Genomic DNA, 25,022 nt, shown 5'->3' on the forward strand with positions numbered 1-25,022 from the left:
ACATCTTTAAACACACTTTATGGTTCTGACTGTTTTATTCTTTTTGATCAACCTTCTCACACTTTAACGCATGTTTCCGCCTCATAAACTCTCTGTGCGGTCGACCTTTTTTCTTTGACGTAAACTCGGGTCATAAACATCTTTAACATGAATTCAGAAATGTGAGAGTCGACCTTCGAGACAATCTGATCACATTAGAAAAAACTGACATGAAAGAGAAGACGACGTGCTGAAAGTCATAATGAGGAAGTGACAGAGTGTGAACAGGAAGCAGAAACGTTTATATTTTAAGAGTCAGGTTCAGACACACACAGAGGAGACAGAGACAGAGCAGTGATGGTTCAGTCTGGACACATTCAAATGTGTGTGTTTTGGATTCTGTTGCTTCAGTTTGCAGGTAAGAACACAGCTGCTCTCTGTGATGCTGCTTCGTCACATTGACTCATCCTCACTGTGACATTAATGATAATGTTGTTGTTATGTTCTCAGCAGCAGTGAGCAGTCGGACTTCATCCTACTTCACTGTCAGAGTTGGAGATGACGTCACTTTGCCCTGTGAGAATGTGATCAAACCTCAACCCAGCTGTGGCAGCACCACCTGGCTCTACAGTACACGAAAACGGAGTGAAACAGAGGAGCTGGTTACTCTTGGAAAGATTTGTGAATCGCCCAAATCAGACAGACTGAGTCTGACAGCAGACTGTTCTCTGCTTATAGAGCGGGTCACAGATGAGGATGCTGGTCTGTACACCTGCAGACAGTTCACATCAGGACGACAACAAGGTTCAGACCATGTAGTTCATCTGTCTGTGATTGACAGTGAGTATTTATATCATCATGTTTTCAGCTCAGAATGTTTTATAGTCATGTTACAGTCATTATTTCTAATTCTCTTTTTGTCTTTCTCTCTCTTTGTCTCCATCTTCATCAGTAACTGAACGGACTCACACTGATAAGGTGACTTTAACCTGCTCTGTGCTTACATTTGGAGACTGTAGACACACAGTGGAGTGGCTGATACAGAGTACCAGAAACACAAAGATAAGTCCGTCTACCTGCCAAAGCTCTGTATCCTTTGACAGTGATAGGAAGGATGAATCATTTACATGTAAAGTTACAGACAACAACAACAACAACGTGCTGCTGTGCAGCTCCAAACCTCTGACATCATGTAAGAGACAACCAGGTGAGACCGAATTTCGATCTGGTTCTGTTTCAAGTTAAATCATTTTCTTAACAAATTGTTCGCTTCCTTTTTCGTTGAGGTGTGGACAAACCATCAACGACATCAACAACCACACACACATCAACACAAACCAGCGAAAACAACAAAAGCACAGATGTTACACTGTCTCCAGGAAGCCAATATGCACTGTTAAACGGTGAAAAACACAACATCAGTATGTAACTTCTGAATCACTCTCTGGGCTTTATTGATGTTATTTGCTCTGCAGATTACTGGTGGGTGTTCCTCATCGGTGCTGTCGTGGTTTTTGTGGCTCTTCTGATCATTGGAGTGAAAGTCAGATCAAAGAAGACAGAAGGTGAGAGACTGAGAGGTCAGACTCTAATAAATGATTCCTGACATTTCTTTAACTTTGGGTTTTTTGTGTGTCTTCAGAGAATCAAACAGAAGAAAACAACACTGTGAGTTGACTTTGAGTTTTCATTGTGTGGTGTTATCTGACACTTTAGCTACAAGAATATTATGTTACAGACATCTGGTACATTCATTAAGTGAGAAAGGCTGCAGCAGAAACTCACCCAGATCCGGTTTGGGCTCACACCCAATGTCATAAACCCGGATGGGGACACACTTGTGGGAGTGAGAATGAGGATGAAAGAGGAAGTGGTGTGAAACCAGAAGTATGAAGGCAGATTACAGCACACATTCAAACTGCTGCTCAGCATGTATGCTCTTCACTGTGTGCAGGTTGATGCTGAAGTTGCTTACGCCTCCGTCAGCTACACCAAAAACACCAGCAGTGAACCCAGGGTAAGCTGTCTGCGTGGAGGCCACTGCCGCACATCAGCGTGTGCATAAAAAAACATCTAAACTCAGCTGTTTGCTCACAGGATCGGAGTACAGGTGACGGTGATGCGGTGACATACACCACGGTGAGAGCTGCCTCCACTGATCCCTCTGATCCGGTCTATTCTACCCTCAAGTAACAGACCCGCGTGATCAATGTGGCGCCTCCTGCAGAATGGCTGCAACATGTTGTAAGACAGCGTGTGAAAGGGAGAAGTAATAACTCAACATTCTCCTTTGTGGTTTTCATAAATGAACGATGTTTACAGCTCGACACATTTTGCTTTGTGTAAATGCTGCTAAGGTTATAAGCTGTATGTTTTCACATCTGTATGTCTGTATAGAATCCTCCCATTTTCTTCTGTAGGTATAGAACATATATATACATATATAGTATTCAAGAGCAAAGGCTGCATGTAAATGACAGTAAATGCAACTTGAAAGATTAAGATTAAGATTAAGAAACCTTTATTAGTCCCACAATGGGGAAATTGCATTTTTGCAACGGCATACAGACAGCGAGAAGGTGCGAAAAAAAATTAAGAGGAAGTTACTTATTAAAAGTAGATGAAAGCCACTGAAATGAGCTGAACGTGTCAACATGAAAGAAGAAGCAGAGAGGTGGTTAAATTCATATGTATCCATGGTTTCATCTCACACTGTTAATATATTGCTATATAATATATTCATGATGTCATCATAGGCCTGTTTGATTGTATGTGATGTTTTGTTAAATATGCTACTTGTGCAGAACTGAATTAAACATTAAGATGTGTTTAACAAACATTCTGTTAATTATTGAGTCTGTTCTCTGGGTCTCAAACGCCTGGTACTGTCCCACGTCAAGACCATCACAGCCCCCCCTCCTGGACCCCCTGCAGTTCGCCTACAGAGCTAACAGATCTGTGGACGATGCTGTCAACTTGGCCCTTCACTACATCCTGCAGCATCTGGACTCCCCGGGAACCTATGCTAGGATCCTGTTTGTGGACTTCAGCTCTGCTTTCAACACAATCCACCCAGCTCTCCTCCAAGACAAGCTGTCCCTGCTGCATGTTCCAGACTCCATCTGCCGGTGGATCACTGACTTCCTGACAGACAGGAGACAGCATGTGAGGCTGGGGACGAATGTCTCGGACACAAGGACCATCAGCACCGGTACCCCCCAAGGCTGTGTACTTTCCCCTCTGCTCTTCTCCCTGTACACCACCTGCTGCACCTCCAGCCACCAGTCTGTCAAGCTGATTAAGTTTGCTGACGACACCACCCTCATTGGACTCATCTCAGACAGGGATGAGTCTGCCTACAGGATGGAGGTGGACCGTCTGGTGTCCTGGTGTGCTGACAACAACCTGGAGCTGAATGCTCAGAAGACAGTGGAGATGACAGTAGACTTTCGGAAAGTGCCAGCTCCATCACCCCCCCTCACCCTGACAGACACCCCCATCTCCACAGTGGACTCTTTCCGCTTCCTGGGTACCACCATCACCCAGGACCTCAAGTGGGAGCTCACCATCAGCTCCCTCATCAAAAAGGCCCAGCAGAGGATGTACTTCCTGAGGCAGCTGAGGAAACTCAAGGTGCCAGCCAGGATGATGGTTCAGTTCTACACGGCCATCATTGAGTCCATCCTCACCTCCTCCATCACAGTGTGGTACGCTGGGGCCACTGCCAGGGACAAGCACAGACTGCAGCGTGTTGTGCGCTCTGCTGAGAAGGTGATCGGCTGCAGCCTGCCATCTATCCAAGACCTGTACGTCTCCAGGACTCTGAGGCGTGCAGGTCGGATCACAGCCGACCCTTCTCACCCTGGACACGGACTCTTTGAGCCACTCCCCTCAGGCAGGAGGTTACGGTCCATTCAGACCAGAACCTCACGCCACAAGAACCGCTTCTTCCCCTCTGCTGTTGGACTGTTGAACTGTAATTAATGCACTGCTCTGCACTGTCACTTCACAAGCTCACTTTAGTATAGTCACTGCACAATGATGACTATTTGCACTGTTTACTCCATCTTGCACTACTTGCACACTAGTACCACCTCACCGACCCATGTGGTACCTGTTACATTATTACATCATTACACTGTTCCATTTGTTCATATAAGGGTCTATGTTTACCATTTCATCCGCCATTCATTTTGTGTTCTGTTCATTGTATGTCTGTTATGTCATGTCAATTTAGCCTTACTTTAGTTTATTTACTTAATTTTATCTTAGTTTTATCTTATTTCATGTTAATTATTATATGTTCTTTGTATGCACCAATCACTAAGGCAAATTCCTAGTAATGTGAACCCCCTTCACTTACATGGCAATAAACACGATTCTGATTCTGATTCTGAAATATAACAGCTCAGCTCAGATATACAACATGACGTCACTTCCTCCATGCTTTTACTGTGAAAGTCTGCCGAAAGAACCGGAAGTGCCTGTCCCTTGACCCAGAAGCAGTTTCCGCTGATCGGTGCGATGTTGGAAGGATTGTGAATCCGGCGCTGAACTTCTCTTCATACCGGAGAAATAGACACAGCCGCGTCATAGGATTCATCTTCATCGAAATACGGTGTGAATGGTTGCTGCTTGGTAAGTTTTTAAATCCGAAGAGAACACAGAAAAGACACGCTAATTAGCTTTTAGCTAACGTTTGCTCAGGTGTCAAATGTCCCGAGATCAGCGGGCTGGAAGCTAGACAGCTGAGCTAGCTTATTTTTTTTACCGTCGTGTAATGTCAGTTCTCATTGTTAAAGTGCACATTTATAATAATTATTATTATGACGTTTAATAGCAATCGAGTAGATTGGTTCCGGTGCAGTAGTACTTAGCGTTTAGCATTAGCTTAACCTTCCGTCGTGGTGAGAGCTAACCCTTCTGCTTTATTTCCGCCGGTGTTTGGTTTACTTTCACTTTAACGTGTTTACTTCTACCAGGTGTGACTCTGGCAGCTGTCAACCATGAGTAACAGTCACCCCCTGCGTCCACTGGCGTCCGTGTCGGAGATCGACCACATCCACCTGCTGTCCGAGCAGCTGGGCTCTCTGGTGCTCGGTGAGGAATACAGCGACGTCACCTTCATCGTGGAGGGGAAGCGCTTCCCGGCGCACCGGGTCATCCTGGCTGCTCGGTGCCACTATTTCAGGTCATTATTCTCATTACAAACACTGAACTATAACCAAAAAATATTAAGACTAGAGCACCAACGCCCCCCTGACTCTGTATTTAATGTAAACACATTCACACAAATCACATACACCAGACTTACAGCTCAAGCTGTTGATGAAGATTCTCAGTCATAATACCTAGAGGAGATTCAAGCTTATGTGTTGTAGATTTTGACTGTGACGTCTTCTTTTTATTACTCTGTGGTTGACACACTTTGTTTACAGTTTCGTTTTTGTGTGCCTGTGTCACATACATCAGCATTTCATATCTCTCATTGTACACCATTCATATTTATACACAGGCATTCATGGCGCGCAGTAAAATGTATAATAACATATCATTTGTGTGATGCCATAAAATAGATTAAACAGATTAGGATGGTTTAAGTTATTACACATTAGTACAATTTAAGAGTGCTGTATCGACTGTGGGGATGGGGCAGTTGAGTGATAGCTCTGGGATAGAAGCTGTTTCTTAGTTTAGAAGGTTGGGTCTGTGGTGTTAGACATGATGCCCCAGAACTTAGAGCTGGACACCCTCTACACCTCCCCTCCCCTGTTGTTAGTCACCAGAGCCCCTGGTGTTGTCCAGAGTCCATAATGAGCTCTTTGGATGTTATTTTTTTCTTTTTCATGTGACAGCAAATGGAATAACTTTTAGATTTGAGCTGAAACCCCTGTAGATGGCCCACTTTAGTGATTCTGTGAGCTCCCTAATTTCCTTAATGCTTTTGCCCACAGTGACATGTCATTGATTGAATGATTTTATTTGACACTCGTGTCCATACCCACACAGGACAGGACATAAATAAGTAAACGTATAAAAACACACATAAAAGGAATGAAATCACATACAGACATGTCGACCAGTGCACCCTCAGTCTGGATGTGTAACAGGAATAATTCACCACAGGATTTGAGAGTGCAGCCGTAACACTGTGGATTCATCCAGAGGTCGCTTAAACATCAAAGTGCTTTAGGTGCGCTCACAAACGTCTGACTGTCACTGCCGCCTCTGGGGATCTTAAATAGAATTCTTACACAAAAAAACTACGTCACTAAATTTTTCTTTATATTTGTGGGATTTACAGTGTTTAATCCATCACAGTTGTTAGGAAAGTATTTCAGTACGATGTGAGACTAAAGGCAGAAAACCTGCTGTGTGTCCTTCAGGGCGCTGCTGTACGGTGGGATGAAAGAGTCCCAACCGCAGGCGGAGGTGCGTCTGGAGGAGACGCGCGCTGAGGCCTTTTCCATGCTGCTAAACTACCTGTACACGGGTCGTGCCAGCCTCAGTTCAGCCCGGGAGGAGGTGCTGCTGGACTTCCTGGGTCTGGCTCACCGCTATGGCCTCCAGCCTCTGGAGGACTCCACCTCTGAGTTCCTCCGCACCATCCTCCATACCAACAACGTGTGCCTGGTTTTCGATGTGGCCAGCCTGTACTCTCTGAGCACGCTCAGTGCAGCCTGCTGTGGCTACATGGACAGACATGCACCTGAAGTGCTGAGCTCGGACGGTTTCCTCACACTCTCAAAGGTGAGTGGGGGCAGGATGATGGAAATGTGTAGGAGCAGCGTGTTTGTTATTGCATTAGTACAGCATTTACTGCCCCATACTCTGTAAGGCATAATGTGTGAAACAGTGACCTCTAGTGGCAGGTATGCGATGCTGCTCCAACCATCTCATACATGTTGAGCTTAGTTTAGTGGAGGACAACAGAAGGTTGTAGTAATGGCTCAAAGATTAATAAAACTCAGGAGGCAGCTGGAACTACATGTGAAATGTTTTAGTGGCATGAATTTGAAGGTGTTGTGTTTGCAGACGGCTCTGCTCACCGTGGTCACGCGGGATTCGTTTGCTGCCAGTGAAAAGGAGATCTTCCAGGCCCTGTGCCGCTGGTGTCGTCAGCACGAGGACAGCGCTGACACCCAGGAAGTGATGATGGCTGTGCGGCTGCCGCTCATGACTCTGACCGAGATGCTGAATGTGGTGCGACCGTCCGGTCTCGTGAGCCCAGATGACCTGCTGGATGCTATTAAGACCCGCTCTGAGAGCCGGAATATGGACCTCAACTACCGCGGAATGCTCAGTTAGTCCCCTTTGTCTCACATATTTGGACATTTTATTTTCTTCATGTAATAATCTCTCCCTATCTGACGGCGTTTAGTCCCGGAGGAGAACATCGCCACCATGAAATATGGAGCACAGGTGGTGAAAGGAGAGCTGAAGTCAGCGCTGCTAGACGGAGACACCCAGAACTATGACCTGGACCACGGCTTCTCCAGACATCCGATTGAGGAGGACGGCCGGGCCGGGATCCAGGTCAAACTGGGCCAGCCGTCTATCATCAACCACATCCGGCTGCTGCTGTGGGACAGAGACAGCCGGTAAGACGGCCTTCGTCCTGCCTGACAATCAACCAGCTTGTAGTGAACTGTAGTAAATATTATCTTTAAATATTTCAGATCCTACTCCTACTACATCGAGGTGTCCATGGATGAGCTGGACTGGGTGCGGGTTGTGGACCACTCTAAGTACCTCTGCCGCTCATGGCAGAATCTGTACTTCCCACCACGAGTTTGCAGGTAAACTTAAATAAAGCCACGTTCCCCCTTGAGGAAGAAATGCACACACTGACATCTTTGTATGATGTTATCATGTTATTTTCCTCTGTGTGTGTGTCAGGTATGTTCGGATCGTGGGAACACACAACACCGTCAACAAGGTCTTCCACCTCGTGGCATTTGAGTGCATGTTCACAAACCGCCTGTTCACCTTGGAAAACGGACTTGTGGGTATGTTGGCTGAAACGAACGTGTGTGGTTTTCTGGAGCGTGTTGTGTTCTGAAGTCTGTTGCATCTGTTGCATCTGTTTTATGCAATTTCCCCATTGTGGGACTAATAAAGGTTTCTTAATCGTAACACCCTTTCCTTCCTGTTTGCAGTTCCCGGTGAGAATGTGGCGACTATTTCCGCCTGCGCCAGCGTCATCGAGGGCGTGAGCCGTAGCAGAAACGCCCTCCTCAACGGTGACACCCGCAACTACGACTGGGACTCCGGGTACACCTGCCACCAGCTGGGCTCCGGGGCCATCGTCATTCAGCTAGCTCAGCCCTACTCCATCGGATCCTTACGGTAGGATGGTTCAGGGAAAAAAATGCTTGAATCGTTGCTTGAAGACTCATTGTTGTCGTGTGTGTGTGTGTGTGTTCAGGCTGCTGCTGTGGGACTGTGACGAGCGCTCCTACAGTTACTACGTTGAAGTCTCCACTAATCAGCAGCAGTGGATGAAGGTGGTGGACCGCACCAGGGTGGCATGTCGGTGGGTTACTTCCTCTTCTCCCTTGCTGCCTTCATGTATTTCAGTTCCTTCCATACTATAAAGCGGAAGCAGTTTCACTGGGTACACTGTGAGTTATTAAAGGCAGTAGGAACTGTACACCACCACTTTTCTATATCCTGTCTCCCTCACTGCTTTCTCTCTAAGGAAACACTGAAAATGAGTTCCTGGATGACACGGCTTTAAAAGGATCTTGAGACGGCCCAGCTGCTGTTGACCAAAGATTCATTTTTGGCAGATGTCTGTTTAAAGAGATGTTGGTCTTATAGACTTTTACCCCGTTCACACTGGGGAAAAAATGTGGCTTAAGCAGGCTTCGGCCGCATCCAGATCAATCCAGATGTGTTTTTTTCTGTGTGAACACCTCGAATCCGGCTGTATCCAGTTTGATTTCAAGCTGGATTGGCACAAATGTGGCAAATGTGGCGAGCGAATCCGGCTAGCGACATGCTACTTCCGGTTTACGGGTCGCGACACGGGACAAAAAACCAGCATGACGCATGCGCACACGCGGTCCTACCGCGGCGTGAACGGACACTGTATATTACGAGGCGCCACCTAGTGGTTTGGAGGACCGCAAACATGCTGGATGAAGCCGGATTGAGTGCGGACACAAGTGTGTGCTAGCCATATTTGAAAATAGGTCTGAACGCATCCAGCTTAAAGGCTGTCTGTGCTCAATCCTACTCTAGCTGGAATGACTTTCTCCAGTGTGAACGGGGCCTAAATATTCGGCCTGAACAAACAGAAGATTCCAGGCTTTGTGTCAAAACCCTTTTCCTTTGCATTTGAAGCCACTGTACTCTAATCAGAGCCCTGTTAGGAAAACAGACGTAATTAGAATGTGTCATATTTGAATGTTTTTTTTCCACTGTCCTCTGTTACAGCTCATGGCAGACATTGAAGTTTGAAAGGCAGGCTGCTTCCTTCATCCGTATAGTTGGGACTCACAACACTGCTAATGAGGTGAGACCACTGTTTACTGTCTCCTTTTTTATTTTTTATGCTGTAGGCTGCTCAGAGACAAGCACTTAACCCTCGGAATCCCAAGCAGGACCGTTGAAGTCCTGTCTTTATGGAAACAGCACAGTTGTGGCTGGAGTTTAGACCATTAAATTCATGATTCATGCGTTTTAAAATGTCGAGGTCCAGGTGTGGTCCACGTTGTGCGTTATCCGTGTGTGTCATTTTTTCTGCAGGTGTTTCACTGCGTTCACTTCGAGTGTCCGGCACAGCTGGACACGGAGGTCAGTGAAGGCAGCCCTGGTCTGGATTCGTCTGACTCTGGCGCTGCCTCCCAGCAGCCACGACCTCAACGACCATCACGCACACACAGCCTGCTGCCCACCCAGCCCTCCTCCTCCTCCTCATCTTCCTCGCAGTCACACTATTAAGAGGAAAACCTCAGAATGCCATTTTGCACAGCCTTCATCATCCAGACTGCACTGCTGAAACGCTGCTAAGGCGATCGTCTCATTGTCACAATCCACGGTCCTTCTGTCATAAGTGCAACATTAGAGACTGGTGTATGTGTAGCAGCCGCATTTAGGGCTCCAGTCTTCCCAGTTGTGAAACTGAAAATTTAGCTAATACATCCGCCGGGTGTCACGTTTTTATGAAGGTACTTTTTAGCCACTAAGATTCGATTTTTATCTTTTCAGAATCGTAAAAAGGTTGAATCTCCAAAGACGGGGCGCACGCCTGAAGTATGGTCGTACTGTATCGCCAAAGAGCAGTAAGACCAGGGCGGGCGATTGATGTTTGAATTTTGTGCATTAGTAATAATTCAAAAAGGATTTTGTCCATATGAAGCTATTTTTTTAAGAAACTGTCTTAAAAAAAAAAGGACTCTACTCACTTTTCTTACCATCAAGCTAACAGAGTAGCAGTCACGTATTTTGGTAGTAAATCCTTCAAACGTTTGCCAAAGCTGTGGAGCTGCTGCAGCATTCTGGGGCATTTGTGTGCAAATTAGCACATAATCCAATTATTATGCATTTGGATATGAAGTAACAGCTGAGCAGCATTCAGTGGCTTTTCACACCTGAAACCAAAACCAACGCATGGTGTGACTTTTTGATAGTTCAAATTCATACCTCATTTAAAAAATAATAATTTATGAGTGTCTTAATTTTAAGCACTTGAATAGTTTAGCACAAACCACCAGGGGGCGGGAAAAAAAATCAATTAGCATATTGAAACCTGGGGCTGAGAGGCTCGGACCAAAATTATGTACGTACTATATATATATGCACTTGGGCTGCTGGGATACAAAGTGTAAAAATGTGAGCAGCTACCATTGGCACTTTCAGAATAAAAGGTTGCAGCTGGGCTCTCGTGGCTCTTTGTGTGAAGTCCAGTGCTGCGGCGCTGGACTCGGTATCTTGCCGTTTGTGTTAATTTAAACTCTCTTTCGTGGTTTGTTTTTAAGTTAAGCTGTCAGTGCTGTGGTTCCTGTTTTTGTCCTGATGTTGCACTTTTGTCTTTTTTTTTTTATTGTTCGATGTTACATAACCTGAAATAGCTAACGACCCTGAATGACACACTGATGTTTCTATAAGCTTTCTTTTTATTACCCTGCAGTTGGATGAAGTCTTCCTTAACAGTTCCACGAAGAACAGAGGGGCTTTGTTCAGGTTGTGGAAAACACTCCTCCTACCCCACCTAACTTTATGTATATGCATAGATTTACTTAATATATTACGTTTGACCATTGACGTATTATTGCATTTCACTGCCTCTTGTTAAAACATTGCCTGTAAAATGTGATTATTAAAAACAACTGACATTGTTTGTTTTGGTGAAGGAGGGGGGGGGGGGTGTTGAGCACAGTGGAGGTTTTTGATACGAGCAATACATGTTGTGACGTCCATCCTCCTGTTTTTAAGCTTCTGTGATGGAACAAACTGTGGTGATTGATCAGTCGACGTGCGTCGTTCATCGTACTCTGGGCGCTCTTAGCTATGCCGCCCCACTGGAGGCGTTGATGTCATCATGGAACTTTTAAAACATGTTTGATTTTGAAACTGAAAAGCATTCCTGTCTTGTGTTTTTTGGTGCTTTGACCGCTGTCCTGCATCCACCACAGAGTGGACGTTCTGCAAGGTGCTCACTCCCAACACACCATCTGTGCACCTTTGTAGATGAACCTCTAATATAATCACAGATAACAGGCTGTATCATTGTATTTGAGTAAGTGCAAATCTATTTTCCCCCCAGATAAAAACTCATTGTGACATCCTGGGATAAAAAAAAAAACTATTTTAAGCATTGCGTACATGTCACATATTTCTTAATAAATGTGTGTTTAATCAACATTTTACTGTTATAATGTGTTGCTGAGCGTTTTAGCATCTTTCTGACCACTGTCCTTAGTTTGTTTCTGCTGCTGCTACAACCTCTCCTTATGCCTTGATGGCAGCGATGGCACGTCCTTATTTTGTGTCTGCTTCAGGGTCTTTGGGTTTATTGTTTTTGGGGTTAGCTTTTATCCATTCTGCTGTTATTTTGTGCCATTTTCTGTTGAAGCAGACAACACAGAAACACCACACTACCTACGATAACACACAGAGGGTAACAGGTGGATCATTTACTTAAATAATCTGAGGCTAATGTTAGCTCCCTGTTTTTTTGTTTTTTAAAGTAATAGATAAGAAACAGACTGTTTGGTTCTCAGTCTACAGTAATCAGGTAAAAGGGATTACAGTGAAGCCAGGGTTCAAAGCAGGCAGATAAATACATCAACTCAGCAGGTTTACTTTATATTTTATATATTAATAATGATATTTTCTACATCTCAGTTTGTCGTGCTGCTTTATTCAGCAGCCTTTCTGCCATGGCTCAATAACTGAGCAGTGGTTTTACTATGAGTGAAGGTCAGAGGAAGTGTTAGTATGTTAATCTGGTTGTAGGAGGCTTTTTATGAATACTGTGAACACCACGATTGACAGTGTGTGACACTCGATCCTCTATAGCATATTTAGATTATTGATGTCAGCCTCAGTCTGCATGGTGTGGCAGGTTCAGATTAAAAAAATAGATTTACAAAACAAACTAGAAAAGGGCAAAGGGCATATTACTGAGGAAAATTTGAGGAGACCTCAAAAACCACTCCAACTTTGAGAGCCTGGTGTGCGGAAACGATTCGGAATTAGAAAATTCTGAACACAAGTTTGATAGAGCAGCATCTGATGAGCGTTTTAAGACTTAAATGGAGTCTGTAGCTTGAAATTTGTAGGAGGAGGAGATACATGTGGCAGATGACCCTCGTTGAGGGGCTCTCTCATAGACTCCCATGTTAAAAATGACATCGAAATTGCTTAATATTTGAAAAATTATAAATTTTTTTTGAAAAAAAAAACTTGAAGTTGACCCAGGGTGTCCTCTGTGAGATGAACATTTTTGATAGTTGAATGGCTTAAATGGGTCAATGTATGCTGATGATACGCTGTTTTATTCAGCAGCCTTTCTGTTAACTCTCTCTGGCTCGATTATTATATATATATATTTATTTATTTATATTTATTTAATTTAAACTTTTGAAATACAATAGATCAGATCTATTAGATTTAATTAAAAAAAAAAGAAAGAAAGAAACCTTAGAGTTAAGTCTCAGTGTCATCAGGTAAACGGATCACAGCGAACAGAACCTTTACATTTACTCGCTGTAAAATAAATAAATCACTTCAAAGTGTGTGTTCGTGTGGTTCTGCGGGGTTCTGCGGGGTTCTGGTACCGTTTCCCTTCATTTCGTTGAGGCAATATTGACATTTCTAGGTTTGATGGACGCGTTTCCGGCCCAGCGTGCTCCGGCCCATCGACGTGTTGTGGATAGGGGTGGTCCCGAAGTGTCAGCAGGGGGAGGCCTGTCTCTGGCTGTTTAAGTTTCTGTCCTCTCCCCCTCCCACGTATTTAACGCCGCCTCGGTTGTGTTTAATCCGCGTCTGAGGACAGCTGCTGGGCTTTTTTAGCTGTTTCCGTGTCGAGTGAAACACCGGGACACCCCCCTTCGTTCCGTTGCTCGGTCGGAGCGTCCGAACGTCCAGCTGATCGCTGTGAGAGCCGTTCGGTTCTCCCAGTTCAAACTGAGCCGTTGTTCGGCCGAACAGAAGCTTTTTTGTGGGCGAAACGGACCGAGTTCGCCTGCACTTGTGGACTTTAGGACAAAGTGGACGTGTATCGGTTGGTCGAACCGGGCTGTTGGACCGTTTTTTCCCCTCCTCAGTGAAGGACCAGGCCCCGGACTCATCCTCAGGCTCGCGTTTTTGTGTGTGTGTGTGTGTGTGTGTTGGAAGTCATGGGAGACACCAGTGAACGAAGCAAACCTCCGAGTCTACCTCCCCGGTGTCCCTGTGGGTTTTGGGGGTAAGTGTTTTTCAAAAACCACGAACTAAAAGTATATTAAAGCCGCCGTGGTAAAAGTCAAAAGATATAAAATATGCTGAACGGGTTCAACTAGTCCAAACCCATTGTTGTTGTTCTGTTGTGCAGGCCGAGGGTGGGGGGTTGGGAAGTTAGCTAATAAATAAACCTGCTAGCTTAAAACTAGCTTGATTGCTGCTGTTTTTTTGGAAGTTCTACGGCCCGTTTAAAGGCCCGGTTCTTATTTTTAACCGTGCTACATCGTGTTTTAGGGCATTTTGTGAACCCAGGAGATGACGTACCCGAGATAGAACATGATTTATTGCCAGCAGGTTCCCTTTAAAGCTGCCCCTGTTTTTCGCCAAAAACCCTCTCGAAATAAAATTTGAATTTAACGCTTCACACACGCTCCTTCGGTTAAAATCCCCGAACAGAGCCGAGACCATAGGCCCGGTTCGGACTGATATCGTTTTATTTTTGAATTCTCCTTTTTTTTTCCGGTCTTGTCAAAGTGGTGGATGTGTGTGTGTGTGTTGCATACCGGATGTGATTCACTGATGGCTCCCGTGTTACAACCACGACTGCATGGAACCTTTAATCTGTCCAACAGAGACACTCGAACGTGACTGATGGTGTCTCCTGATACAGACATGTCAGTCACACCAACACACAGTGTGATAAGATTACAGAGCAGGACAAAAAAAAACTAATCGATGCTTTTAAGGTGTAGTGGAACCAGGAAGATAACCCCCACCCACCACTGGTCTTTAGAGGTGTTATCAATACAGAACACTGTCATATGACTTGTCATTTGATTAGCACCCCCACAGGCCCTCTCAGATGCCTTCATTTTGTGGTAGCCACTCACCCACCTGTCAGTGCCAGGTGACACAAATGGCAGCGTGGTGTGTGTGTGTCGGTGTGTGTCGGTGTGTGTTTTATGGCCCCGCTCAGAATAACACCTGGGGCTGCTGTGCTGTGTCCTGTCCCACGCATGCTACTGAAACTCAGATGTGTTTGGGTTTAGTGTTGTTAACATGGGTGGCAGAGTTATCGGCTGTTGTCTACCAACAATATGTTCTCATAGTTACATTGAAATTAAAGCACAATTTAAAAAAAATTAAACTTGTAATGTTGGAGTTGTCATCGGGATTTACAAGCACTAAAAAATGTAAATAAAGAAGTGCTTAAAAAGCTGTGATCAGTTCCTCCTCTTTTAATAACGGTTGCACTGATGAGCGGATTCGCATGATTAAAGGGTCCCATATAGACCAGAGGTGAATATGTATGGAGGTCATAGGACAGAAATGCATACTTGATTAATGCTCTTTTAAAATACACTGAAAATTGCAATTTATTTCTGATTATTGGTGTCACTGCCTCAAGTGTTCCATCTTATCTAGACGAAGCTTAAAGCTGGTGGTGTAAGGTTCACCACCAGCTTGTAGGCATTTCTTAAAAAATAAAATAAAATAGGAGCGAATTCAATTTCAAAGTAAGAGGAGAACTTTGAAATTGACATGAACCGATGCCTGAGGTCAAACGAGGGTCAAACGGCCTTGTTGTTTAAGCACTTTAACCAGATATTTTCAGACATAATCAAGATTTCCCAGCTGATCGAGTGTCACCTGGTTGATTTGTCGCCTGCTTGTTGTAGATTAGACATTTTTGTTTTCTCATAGTTACTCCAAGAAGAGCATTTTTGTCCATATTTGGATAAATTAATGCAATTAATCTGGTGTTTAGTGTAACTGTAAGCATGAGATGTTGATTAGAAATGTCGTGGGTGGAGTTTGTTTGAATGTTTTGTGACCTCAGACACACACACACACGGTGATTTACTGTATTGGGTGACAAACAGTCGGCTCCTTGCTGAAGGTAAAAGCAGTCTGTGCAGGTTCGTCCTGCTGCATTAGTCACATAGCTCCTGCAGGAACAATGATGGGAATACCCCATGACGTTCCAGCTCGTGCACCATTGAGGAGAGGACTCACAGCTGTCAGAAATGGCTGACATATTGTGGTGCTGTGGACGTTAGAGGCCTCCAGAAGGCGGGGGAAAGACACACCTGTAGGAGATTTACACAGTGGAGATCAGACTCCATTTTACTGTGAGTGAAGGTCAGAGCAAGTGTTAGTGTGTTAATCTGGTTGTAGGAGGGTTTTTATGAATACTGTGAATGACAGTGTGTGACACTCGATCCTCTATAGCATATTTAGATTATTGATGTCAGCCTCAGTCTGCGTGTTTTGGCAGTTTCAGATAAAAAAGTAGATTTACAGAACAAATGATCATCAGCAGACTACCTGAACCTGCTGTAACTGACATAATCATAAAGCTTCTGACTGCCGGAAACGAACAGAATTCTGCACTTCAATGAGTCGATTGACGGACAATTCATCAATAGCAGTAAAGTAATTTACCTTTACTGCAGACATCTGCTTCTCCTGGAGTTTTACTGCCAGAGTGAGGAACAAAAAGTGGATTCCAGAGAGTTAACCCTGGGAGAGATTAGGATTTATTCCGATTTATTTTTGATGCTCAGGATGTGACAAAACAGTCATTTGGGTGATTTTAAAAATGGGGAAGATCCAACTAATGTTTGTTAGAGAGGAGGGCCGACAACTGTTCGCACGTTAAGCAGCTGCAGTTGTTTTTGTTTCGTGCTGTAAAACATGAATTTGACGTTCACCTGCTGAGGCTGATGTCTTTGGCTTGTTGTCTTTGTTCCCAGCCTGGCCAGTCATACCCGTTCTCTGGGGTTTGGAATCCCACCTCTTCACAGCCTGTTCCGCTCAGTACGAACCCCGTCGCACCAATCGTAACTGTTTATCTAAAACAGGGCTGGATGTATGTGATGACTTGACTTGTTAAATCTTTGTTAAATTGCTAGTAACACCTTGGATTTTCACGTTTTTATTCCAAGTCATTCACCATTTTGAATGTCTTTTGCTGTACTAGTCTTGTTGTCGCTCTGCTGACATCATCACATGCTTTGTTTTTCTTTTTTTTTTTAAACATTTTATTTATGCAAAGTTTTCTTTTTTATAGACAACAATAGTAAGACACCTAAAATAAGATACAATAAGAAAAGAAAAAAAAACAAAAACACAGCAACAGTACTGCCATCACAAAAAAACCAAATCAAATTCAACATGTCTGTGCATATAAATTAAGTGTGCAAAAAAAAGGGTATAAATTAAAAGCAAGTCCCAAAGTTTAAGCCACTATAGAGGAGCAGAAGCAATATGGATGCATGCCAGGCCCGGTGCTCCAGTCTGTTTAAGTTGTCTGTAGAGAATGTCTTTCTCCTTTGTTGATGTGATCCATAAAGGGACCCCAAATGGCATGATATTTGGAGTAAGCATCAGAAAGTTTGTAACGCACTTCTTCGAGGTACAAACAGGAAACCAGTTCATTCAGCCATTTCTTAGAACAAGGTGAAGAGGCAGATTTCCATTCCCTTAGTATAATTCGTTTAGCAATAACCAATCCAAACATTAGTGCATACTGCAGAGTGGGGGGGAAGAGATAATGACTCACTGGAGCATCCTAATATCACCAATAGGCCGTCGGGGGTCAACTTTCTATTATAAATAGTACTATACAAATTAAAAATATCAGTCCAAAATGTATCAAGCTTAGTGCAGGTCAAAAATAAGTGAGTTAAAGTACCCTCATCCGATTTACATCTATCACACGTAGGAGAAATGGAAGGAAAGATCTTGTTAAGTTTGGTCTTTGAATAATGCAGGTGATGAATAACTTTAAACTGGATGAGTTGGAGTCTAGCATTCACGGAGCATGCTTTGATTCGATTCAGTCCAGTTGTCCACAAGTCATCTGGAATATCAGTTCCCATTTCTTTAACCCATGCTTCCTTAATGTGTAGCGAGGAGGTTGCCAGTGGAAAAAGGGAAACAAAATGTGAAATACATGCTTTGTTTTTCTGATTGGTTGTATGGTTATTGTAGGTAGTTTATTCTGTGTGACTTGAATCCACAGAGATCAGACTGATTCTTTGTGTAGTACAGGCTAGGTTTCAGAATAAGATGTTTTAAAGTACACTACCGCATGTTAACAAGGCTTAATGAATACTGGACTTTTATAACAAACATCTGAACCCAAAAATTTAAAAGTGAACACTGTTAAACAAATGAACGGTCTCATGTTTGAGCCCGGCCACAATTTACGGTCATGATGTTTATTGTCATCATCAAACCTGCTAACAGATAATGTTTGTTTTTACAAAATACAAAAGTGTCTACACAACAAAAGATGCCTCGGTAACACAATAAATAATTTACTCTCTCTTGTTTTGCAGCTCCAGTAAAACTATGAACCTGTGCTCCAAATGTTTTGCTGGTAAGTTACTTTTTCCCTGGTTCACCGTATCTCTTACATGACGTATCATCTCACAGCATAAGATACAAAAGAAGGTCACCACGTTGTGTTTCTTTGCCTCGGAGGGTAATTGTAACATGTTTTTGATGAAGTCAGATTGGCGTTACGTCATCTCAGGTGGTGTCACTCTGACTGGAATAGATATTTTTGCAGGTTTGTGCCTCCTGGTCCTCCAGTGTACAATTACTGCCTGACAACAGCGTTAACTGCTTTTCCTACAGAGGTTCAAATCCCCTTATGTGTGCATGCAAGGATGCATTCAGGTCCCGCGTGTCCATCGGTGTCTTTTGAGGGTTACCTGTAGATGCTTATCGTTTCTATATGAATAGGTGGAGCAGTTCTTTGTCTTGTTAAGTCACTTCCTGGGAGCCGGAGGGTTCAGTTCAAGACCCCGTTAGCAGCAGCTTGGGGCTAGGTATGCCAGCAGATCTCAGTGAGGAATGCTAATAACGCTAAGAAGTTGTTCTAGGAAAAGATCAAGTAAAGCATTAGGAGGTAAAGGGTTAAAGTGATGCTTTTGTGGAGGGGCAGCTGTGGTTTCAGGACAGCTGAGTAATCCTCGCCTGTGCACCACATAAAAAAAAATGCCCAGATAAAGTTTGAAAATGTCACAGCCTGCATAAAGTTTTCCCAATGATGCCCCTCCAGACTGGTCCAAGTTGGTGGGCTGAGGGTGTGCTACAGCTCTGTCGGTGGCCATGGCAACCAGCGGAGCATGGCAGACAGAGAGGACCTAAGGGCCTGGCTTTGAGTTTAGCATCACAGACAGCAGCGGTGCTCAGAATAGACTCAATCCACACGAGTATGGAGGCTGAGCAGAAGTGGGTTAGCCCACATGTGGAGGAGAAACTCAAATCTAGGCTGACCTCCCTCACCCCCCTCCCCCCATCATGGGAGAGGGAGATGTATCCTCGTGGTTCTATAATGTCTGAGATTATCATTGTATATATAGAGAGAGGCGTCTGAGGTGCAGCTCAGGCTTCAGAGTTAACTTGGCGTCAGGTGGGGATGCAGTTTAGAGAATATTTGACTTTTGGGTGCAGAACCCAGTGAAATGTCAGTGATAATATTTGTGTATTGAGTGATAAAAAAAATACCATTCTTTTATTTAGTTTTTGGACCCACACCCCCAAATTACACGTTCCTCAAAGCCAGAAGCTGTATTGTTATTAAGGTCCAAACATCATGACACACAAACCAAATCAGAGCCCAACACTGTAATGATTTATTTAAGATAATAAGATTCTGTAAAAGAGAAAACATTCTACAGATCTACTAGGAAGCCCTTATTGACTGTGACCAGCGGTCACCTGACAAAAACTCAGAGGAGTTGGCTGACGTGCAGCTTTAAACGTCTATATCATGTAGAGCTCCTGTACTTTTAACTGTTGGTAGCACCTGTGACATTTGTTTGCCTGAAAACATGTTCAAGTAATATTCATAGTGTTTCTTATTGCATGATGCTGACTTGATTGACCTGACTGAGGCCCCGTTCACACTGGAGAAAGTCATTCCAGCTAGAGCAGGATTGAGCCCAGACAGCCTTTAAGCTGGATGCGTTCAGACCTATTTTCAAATCTGGCTAGCACACACTCGTGTCCGCACTCAATCCGGCTTCATCCAGCGTGTTTGCTGTCCTCCAAACCACTAGGTGGCGCCTCGTAATATACAGAGTCCGTTCATGCCGCTGGAGGACCGCTTGTGCACATGCGTCATGCGGTTTTTTGTCCCGTGTCGCGCCCCGTGAACCGGAAGTAGCATGTCGCTAGCCGGATTCGCTCGCCACATTTGCGTTCACACCTGAGCCACATTTGAGCCAATCCGGCTAGATCCACCTCTCGAGGGTGGATCTAGCCGGATTGAAATCAAACTGGATACAGCCGGATTCGAGGTGTTCACACTCGGAAAAAAACACATCTGGATCGATCTGGATGCGGCCGAATCCTGCTTAAGCCACATTTTTTTCCCCAGTGTGAACGGGGTATGATTTACCAAGTGTAAAAAGCAGCTAGCTGTCAGCTAACACTAATTAGGCCCCGTTCACACTGGGGAAAAAAATGTGGCTTAAGCAGGATTTGGCCGCATCCAGATCAATCCAGATGTGTTTTTTTTCCGAGTGTGAACACCTCCAATCCGGCTGAATCCAGTTTGATTTCAAGCCGACTCGAGAGGTGGATCTAGCGAATCCGGCTAGCCACATTATTAGCCATATTATGAGGCGCCACCTAGTGGTTTGGAGAACAGCAAACACGCTGGATGAAGCCGGATTGAGTGCGGACACAACTGTGTGCTAGCCAGATTTGAAAATAGGTCTGAACGCATCCAGCTTAAAGGCTGTCTGGGCTCAATCCTGCTCTAGCTGGAATGACTTTCTCCAGTGTGAACGGGGCCATAGAGGTTTATGAAGTGCAACAACAAGAAAAGATGTCGGTGACTCATCAGTAAAAGTTTTGTTATTTTGACTCTAAAGAGATAAAATGATATTAGGAGACTCTGTACACAGTTATAATTACCACAGACGTTAAAAACCAGGATACCCAAACATGATGACATGTGAGAGACCTCTTCAGGCTTTCAAGTGTTTTAGGTAATGGATCCCGTCCTGCAGATGAAAAACAATTTAAAAATACACATCCACAGGGAGCAGGAATATTGTGTACAACATTTGAATGCCTGCCTAAAAAAACACTCTTGTTACATAAAACCTGTTGCAGATAGGCGTCAGGCAGTTTCGGGGCGTGCAGCCGTATTTCTGCACTACACACCACAAACAGGTGTGTTATGAGATCTGAGTGTTTTGACTTTGTTTCTGTGCCGTCTCTTCCTTTTGTATCCGTTCCCCCGTCCTATTTAAACATTCCTCTCTGCTCCGTCACTGACTGACTGACTGACTGTCCTTGACCACAGACATCCAGAAGAAGCAGCCAGTGGAGGACTGCACCTCCAAGCCCATCCAAAGCACTGGGAGTAGCCAATCGCCTGTTTTCAGTAGTGAGACGAGCAGTAGCAGTAGCCAATCCCTATCGTTGTCGCCACCCTCTAGCTCGGAGCAGCCGTCGACCGAAGAGCCCTCGTCCACATTTTCCAGCCGGGGGGAAGGTAAGAAAAAAAAAAAAAAACAAGCGGGGAGGTCAGTACAGAGAAGTATTCATCACAGCATTGACGGCCGGTCTGTTCTTTGTGTCTTTGTGTCCACTGGGAGTACAGAGATAACACAGCACAGCTGAGATATGAGACCCTGAAACTTTTAGCAACTCATGCCAGGGAATTCTGTTCTTCACAGAAAGCATTTTGTGATATCTTTATAGTGAACAGACTGTGCAGGATTTAATCACAGCAAAGCTACAAGAATTGGATCAGTAACAGGTGTAACACAGAGGTCAGGACTTGGATCGCATCGTGCAGTTTCACTGTAGATTTGTCCAGGATGAAGCGGGTCATTTCTCCCCGTGTCTCACCTGTCCTCTCCTTTTCCATCTGCAGGCGTGTCGTCCACAGAAACAGCTCAAGGCACACTCTGCACACCCACAAAACGTCCCCGAGAATCAGGTACAGCCGGCCCTCTTCCTCTTCTTCCCCCTGCCAGTAGCTCTGCGTGACCTGCCCCAGTTTGGAGCGATAACTCTTAACCCTGCACGTTGTTTGTTCCCAGCCTCGGGCTCAGAGAGCGAGGCGACACCAGAGAAACGACCACGGACACAAGAGGAGAAGGAGGGGAGCAGCGAGGAGGCCCGCGGGACACCCAAGCAGAAGAACCGCCGGCGCTGCTATCGCTGCCAAACCAAACTAGAGCTGGTGCAGCAGGAACTGGGCTCCTGTCGCTGTGGTCAGTATCAGCACCTCGGTGAGGTTTGGAATCAGTGGAAGCTGTTTATCGGGGTCACTTCCTCCCTCATCGCTTTTGTTTCCGTTTGCCTCACAGGCTATGTGTTCTGCATGCTGCACCGTCTACCCGAACAGCACGACTGTCTGTTCGACCATCTGGGCCGCGGCCGCGAGGAGGCCGTGCTCAAGATGGTGAAGCTGGACCGCAAGGTGGGCCGCTCGTGCCAACGCATCGGGGAGGAGTGCTCCTGATTGGCCACAGCGTGACCTGCCATCCAGCTCAAGATGAGGCGCTTACAAAGAGGAGGAAGAAGGAGAGCTAGGAGGAATGACAAATGGGGGGATTGATGGGAGGGTGGGAGGGATGGGAGGGGAGGGATGGGAAGAAGAGGAGGAGGGGGTGGGAGGGTGGGTGGGGGTGGGTGGGGTACGGTTGTAACATCCTCTGCATCTGACCCAATGATTCTGGACCTGAGCTTGACGTCGCCCTGTTGAAGTCCTGATTTCCTGCGTCTGTTTGAACTCTGGACGCGGCCGCTCGGGGCCGACGGGCGGCTGCTCCATGGAGCCACATTCAGTATCGCATGTTCACACACACAGCCTTAACCCCACCCCGTCACTCACCACCACCACCCCCACCCCCCGTCTTCAGAGGGAGGATGCCGCAGGGACACGGATCCAGTCGTGTATCAGCTCCGCTGTGGTTCCCTCCTCTTTGCTCACTCTCCTGTTTTACAGTTATGGAACTGATGTAGCGTTCAGCTGAACTGATCCATTCATTTTTTTTTTTTTTCATTACTCGGTCGCGGGTGAGGGGTCCAGCTCTGTCCCACGGCCACTCCTCAGGTCGTCATCAGGGGGTTGGAGTATCAAACCTGTAACCCCGCCTTCCTCTTCTTCTTCTTCTTCTTTTTTTTTTGTTTTTTTGTCCTTCCATGCACAGCGTCACTAACCATGTCTGGCTCATGCATGGTTATAGCAAACAGTGTATTTGTGCAGGTCTGAGTTCATGTGAGGCAGGATGCTGTCATGGTTTCCCCCCCGCCCCCTCTCCCCCCCCTCATGTGGCCGTCATGGTGATTAGCTCTGTTTTTACTGCTTAACCACGGCGTCGTGGAGGACAATACAGCCAATCCCTGCCTCTGCTCACAGACTGTTGACAAAAAATATAAATATTAAAACAAGAAAAACACACTAATGGACACTGGGATGAATCCTCTGTGTAGCAGAACCTCTTCTCCTGCTGTCCCTCCCCCGTCCTTTTTTCACTTTACTGAGCGGTACTGTTGTTCTTGATACATAAAGGGGAATACAACTGAATTTTTGTATTCAGATGAAGCCAAAACACGTGTATCAGCTTAGAAAAACAGGAGTGCTAAACGGAGAACATAAATTACCCTTGAAATAGTTTTTTAATTTATATTTTCTTTGTGTTTTGTGGGTAGGATTTTTTTTTTCTAATTGGGGGCTATTAATCACTTAAACATTATAATTTCTTCTTGATTTCTGCTTTCACTAAAAAAGAGATGAGCTCAGTTTAAATCTGTGATGTCGGAGCACGTGTGAGCGTTGGGTTGTGTCTCAGGTCAGGAGCTGCGTCCTTGGAACCCTTGAGGACGGACTGTGCCACAATCTTGAGATTTAAGAGAAGTAGTCCCTCTAGTGGCAGCCGGCGAGGCTGCGAGGCTACGTGACAAACGGAAAAATGTTCCGTCATTTGAAGGATGCAACACCTGAAGGGAGACACAACTTCAGTTTAGCCTGAGAAAGGAAACAAAAGCTGGTTCATGTTGGAGACGGTATACACCATAAGCAATGGAAATGGACACTTAACTGTGATTGGCTGTTACTGGTGTATGATGGAACCCTCGTACGGTTGTTTTTCTTTTTTCAAATCACAGATTGAAACTCTCTCCGGTGTCTCGGCCGGTTTTGGCTGCAGAAAATAATGAGAATTCTTAAATTGAGTGGTTTTTCCTCCTTTTTTTTTGTCATCATTTCCAAACCTCACTCTTAATCAGCCAACACAGTCTGGCTGTTTGGACTTTGTGCTGTGCATATTGTTCAGTTCCACATGTCTCACCCTCCTTCCTCCAGCCAGGGCTCCTCTGCCAACATCAACTTTTTTCTTGTTAGAAAACGTTTCCGCTCCTCCTCTTTTTTGTTTGTTTGTTTATTTGGGCATTTAAATTAAGTGAGTTGTTTAGAAACAGGTGCAGATTCTCCATTAAAATGTACTTTACGTCATCAGAAGTGCAGTTTGATGAAGACTCTGGAGAAACGTGAAGAAGAGTTCCTTTATAAAAGTTGATTTGGGTTAAAAATCCCTCACACACCAACTTAACTATGCTAATCCTCATGCACACACTGTCCTTTCCTCTCAGGCTCACCTCTCCTCCCGTCTTCTCCGACGAGAACACGGCGCAGGATGCGGGGAGTCTTCTTTTTTTTTTTTTTCTTGTTTGAAGAAATGTTGTGGCTGGTTCTTATTTTGATATTTTGAAAAAGTTCCTTTTCGAGTGCTAATGAGAAAAAGTGGAATATGTTTCTGTACCTTTTAAAGAAAAATTATTTAACCTTATATCAGTTTGAGTTACTTACACCCTAGCATAGAGTGGCATATTTAGTTAAATGTATAAAAAAAAAAGCAAGAACATAATTCTGTCCTATTTTCTCCTTTTAATTTTATCGTGTTCCATTTTCTGCCGAGGAAAAATAAACTGGATTAGAGGATTGGTGTGTTTGATTTTTTAAAAATTCTTTCCTTACTAAAGAGCCACAGTCAGTGGCAGCGTTACCTGCTGTGCTTGTCTTCTCTAACGGTTGTTCCATTGTCATTTTAAAACACCACACTGCTAGCCCTGTGTGTGAGGACACACGAGGGTCAAGATCAGCTGAA

At 44.8% G+C, this 25,022-nt stretch overlaps 3 protein-coding genes across 4 annotated transcripts; all 3 read left to right on the top strand.

Moving 5' to 3' along the window:
• The first annotated feature begins 309 nt into the window (after window positions 1-309).
• LOC114428935 (uncharacterized) lies at window positions 310-2,780 on the top strand. Its single transcript, XM_028397746.1, has 8 exons — window positions 310-397; window positions 490-819; window positions 932-1,186; window positions 1,266-1,382; window positions 1,455-1,544; window positions 1,622-1,647; window positions 1,934-1,996; window positions 2,077-2,780. Exons 1-8 carry the CDS (start codon window positions 337-339, stop codon window positions 2,170-2,172), a joined length of 1,038 nt encoding a protein of 345 aa, XP_028253547.1. The 5' UTR covers window positions 310-336; the 3' UTR covers window positions 2,173-2,780.
• A 1,696-nt stretch (window positions 2,781-4,476) lies between these two features.
• On the top strand, window positions 4,477-11,850 carry btbd9 (BTB (POZ) domain containing 9). The gene is made up of 11 exons (XM_028398007.1): window positions 4,477-4,617; window positions 4,962-5,170; window positions 6,366-6,729; window positions 7,015-7,282; window positions 7,361-7,580; window positions 7,659-7,778; window positions 7,879-7,988; window positions 8,139-8,328; window positions 8,408-8,515; window positions 9,421-9,499; window positions 9,733-11,850. The coding sequence occupies exons 2-11, from the start codon at window positions 4,986-4,988 to the stop codon at window positions 9,925-9,927; spliced, it is 1,839 nt and encodes a 612-aa protein (XP_028253808.1). The 5' UTR covers window positions 4,477-4,617; window positions 4,962-4,985; the 3' UTR covers window positions 9,928-11,850.
• A 1,523-nt stretch (window positions 11,851-13,373) lies between these two features.
• On the top strand, window positions 13,374-22,460 carry zfand3 (zinc finger, AN1-type domain 3). 2 transcript variants are annotated; one of them, XM_028397872.1, is made up of 6 exons: window positions 13,374-13,897; window positions 18,219-18,259; window positions 21,206-21,397; window positions 21,782-21,847; window positions 21,951-22,142; window positions 22,221-22,460. In XM_028397872.1, exons 1-6 carry the CDS (start codon window positions 13,830-13,832, stop codon window positions 22,373-22,375), a joined length of 714 nt encoding a protein of 237 aa, XP_028253673.1. In that variant the 5' UTR covers window positions 13,374-13,829; the 3' UTR covers window positions 22,376-22,460. The 2 variants fall into 2 exon arrangements, with proteins under 2 accessions (XP_028253673.1, XP_028253674.1); XM_028397873.1 differs by having other exon boundaries at window positions 13,377-13,897; window positions 21,951-22,124.
• Window positions 22,461-25,022: the final 2,562 nt, after the last annotated feature.

Source organism: Parambassis ranga, chromosome 24 (assembly GCF_900634625.1).
Source record: "Parambassis ranga chromosome 24, fParRan2.1, whole genome shotgun sequence".
In the NCBI taxonomy this organism is placed as follows: Eukaryota; Metazoa; Chordata; class Actinopteri; family Ambassidae; genus Parambassis; species Parambassis ranga.

Bases quoted from the DNA above. Each gene is read 5' to 3' on its own strand.
- LOC114428935 (XM_028397746.1), top strand. From the start codon at position 337: ATGGTTCAGTCTGGACACATTCAAATGTGTGTGTTTTGGATTCTGTTG. The intron at 820-931 runs GTGAGTATTTAT...CATCTTCATCAG, and splicing joins TCATCTGTCTGTGATTGACA to TAACTGAACGGACTCACACT. The intron at 1,383-1,454 runs GTGAAAAACACA...TTTGCTCTGCAG, and splicing joins CCAATATGCACTGTTAAACG to ATTACTGGTGGGTGTTCCTC.
- btbd9 (XM_028398007.1), top strand. From the start codon at position 4,986: ATGAGTAACAGTCACCCCCTGCGTCCACTGGCGTCCGTGTCGGAGATC. The intron at 7,779-7,878 runs GTAAACTTAAAT...TGTGTGTGTCAG, and splicing joins TTCCCACCACGAGTTTGCAG to GTATGTTCGGATCGTGGGAA. The intron at 9,500-9,732 runs GTGAGACCACTG...TTTTTTCTGCAG, and splicing joins CTCACAACACTGCTAATGAG to GTGTTTCACTGCGTTCACTT.
- zfand3 (XM_028397872.1), top strand. From the start codon at position 13,830: ATGGGAGACACCAGTGAACGAAGCAAACCTCCGAGTCTACCTCCCCGG. The intron at 18,260-21,205 runs GTAAGTTACTTT...CCTTGACCACAG, and splicing joins GTGCTCCAAATGTTTTGCTG to ACATCCAGAAGAAGCAGCCA. The intron at 21,398-21,781 runs GTAAGAAAAAAA...TTCCATCTGCAG, and splicing joins ATTTTCCAGCCGGGGGGAAG to GCGTGTCGTCCACAGAAACA.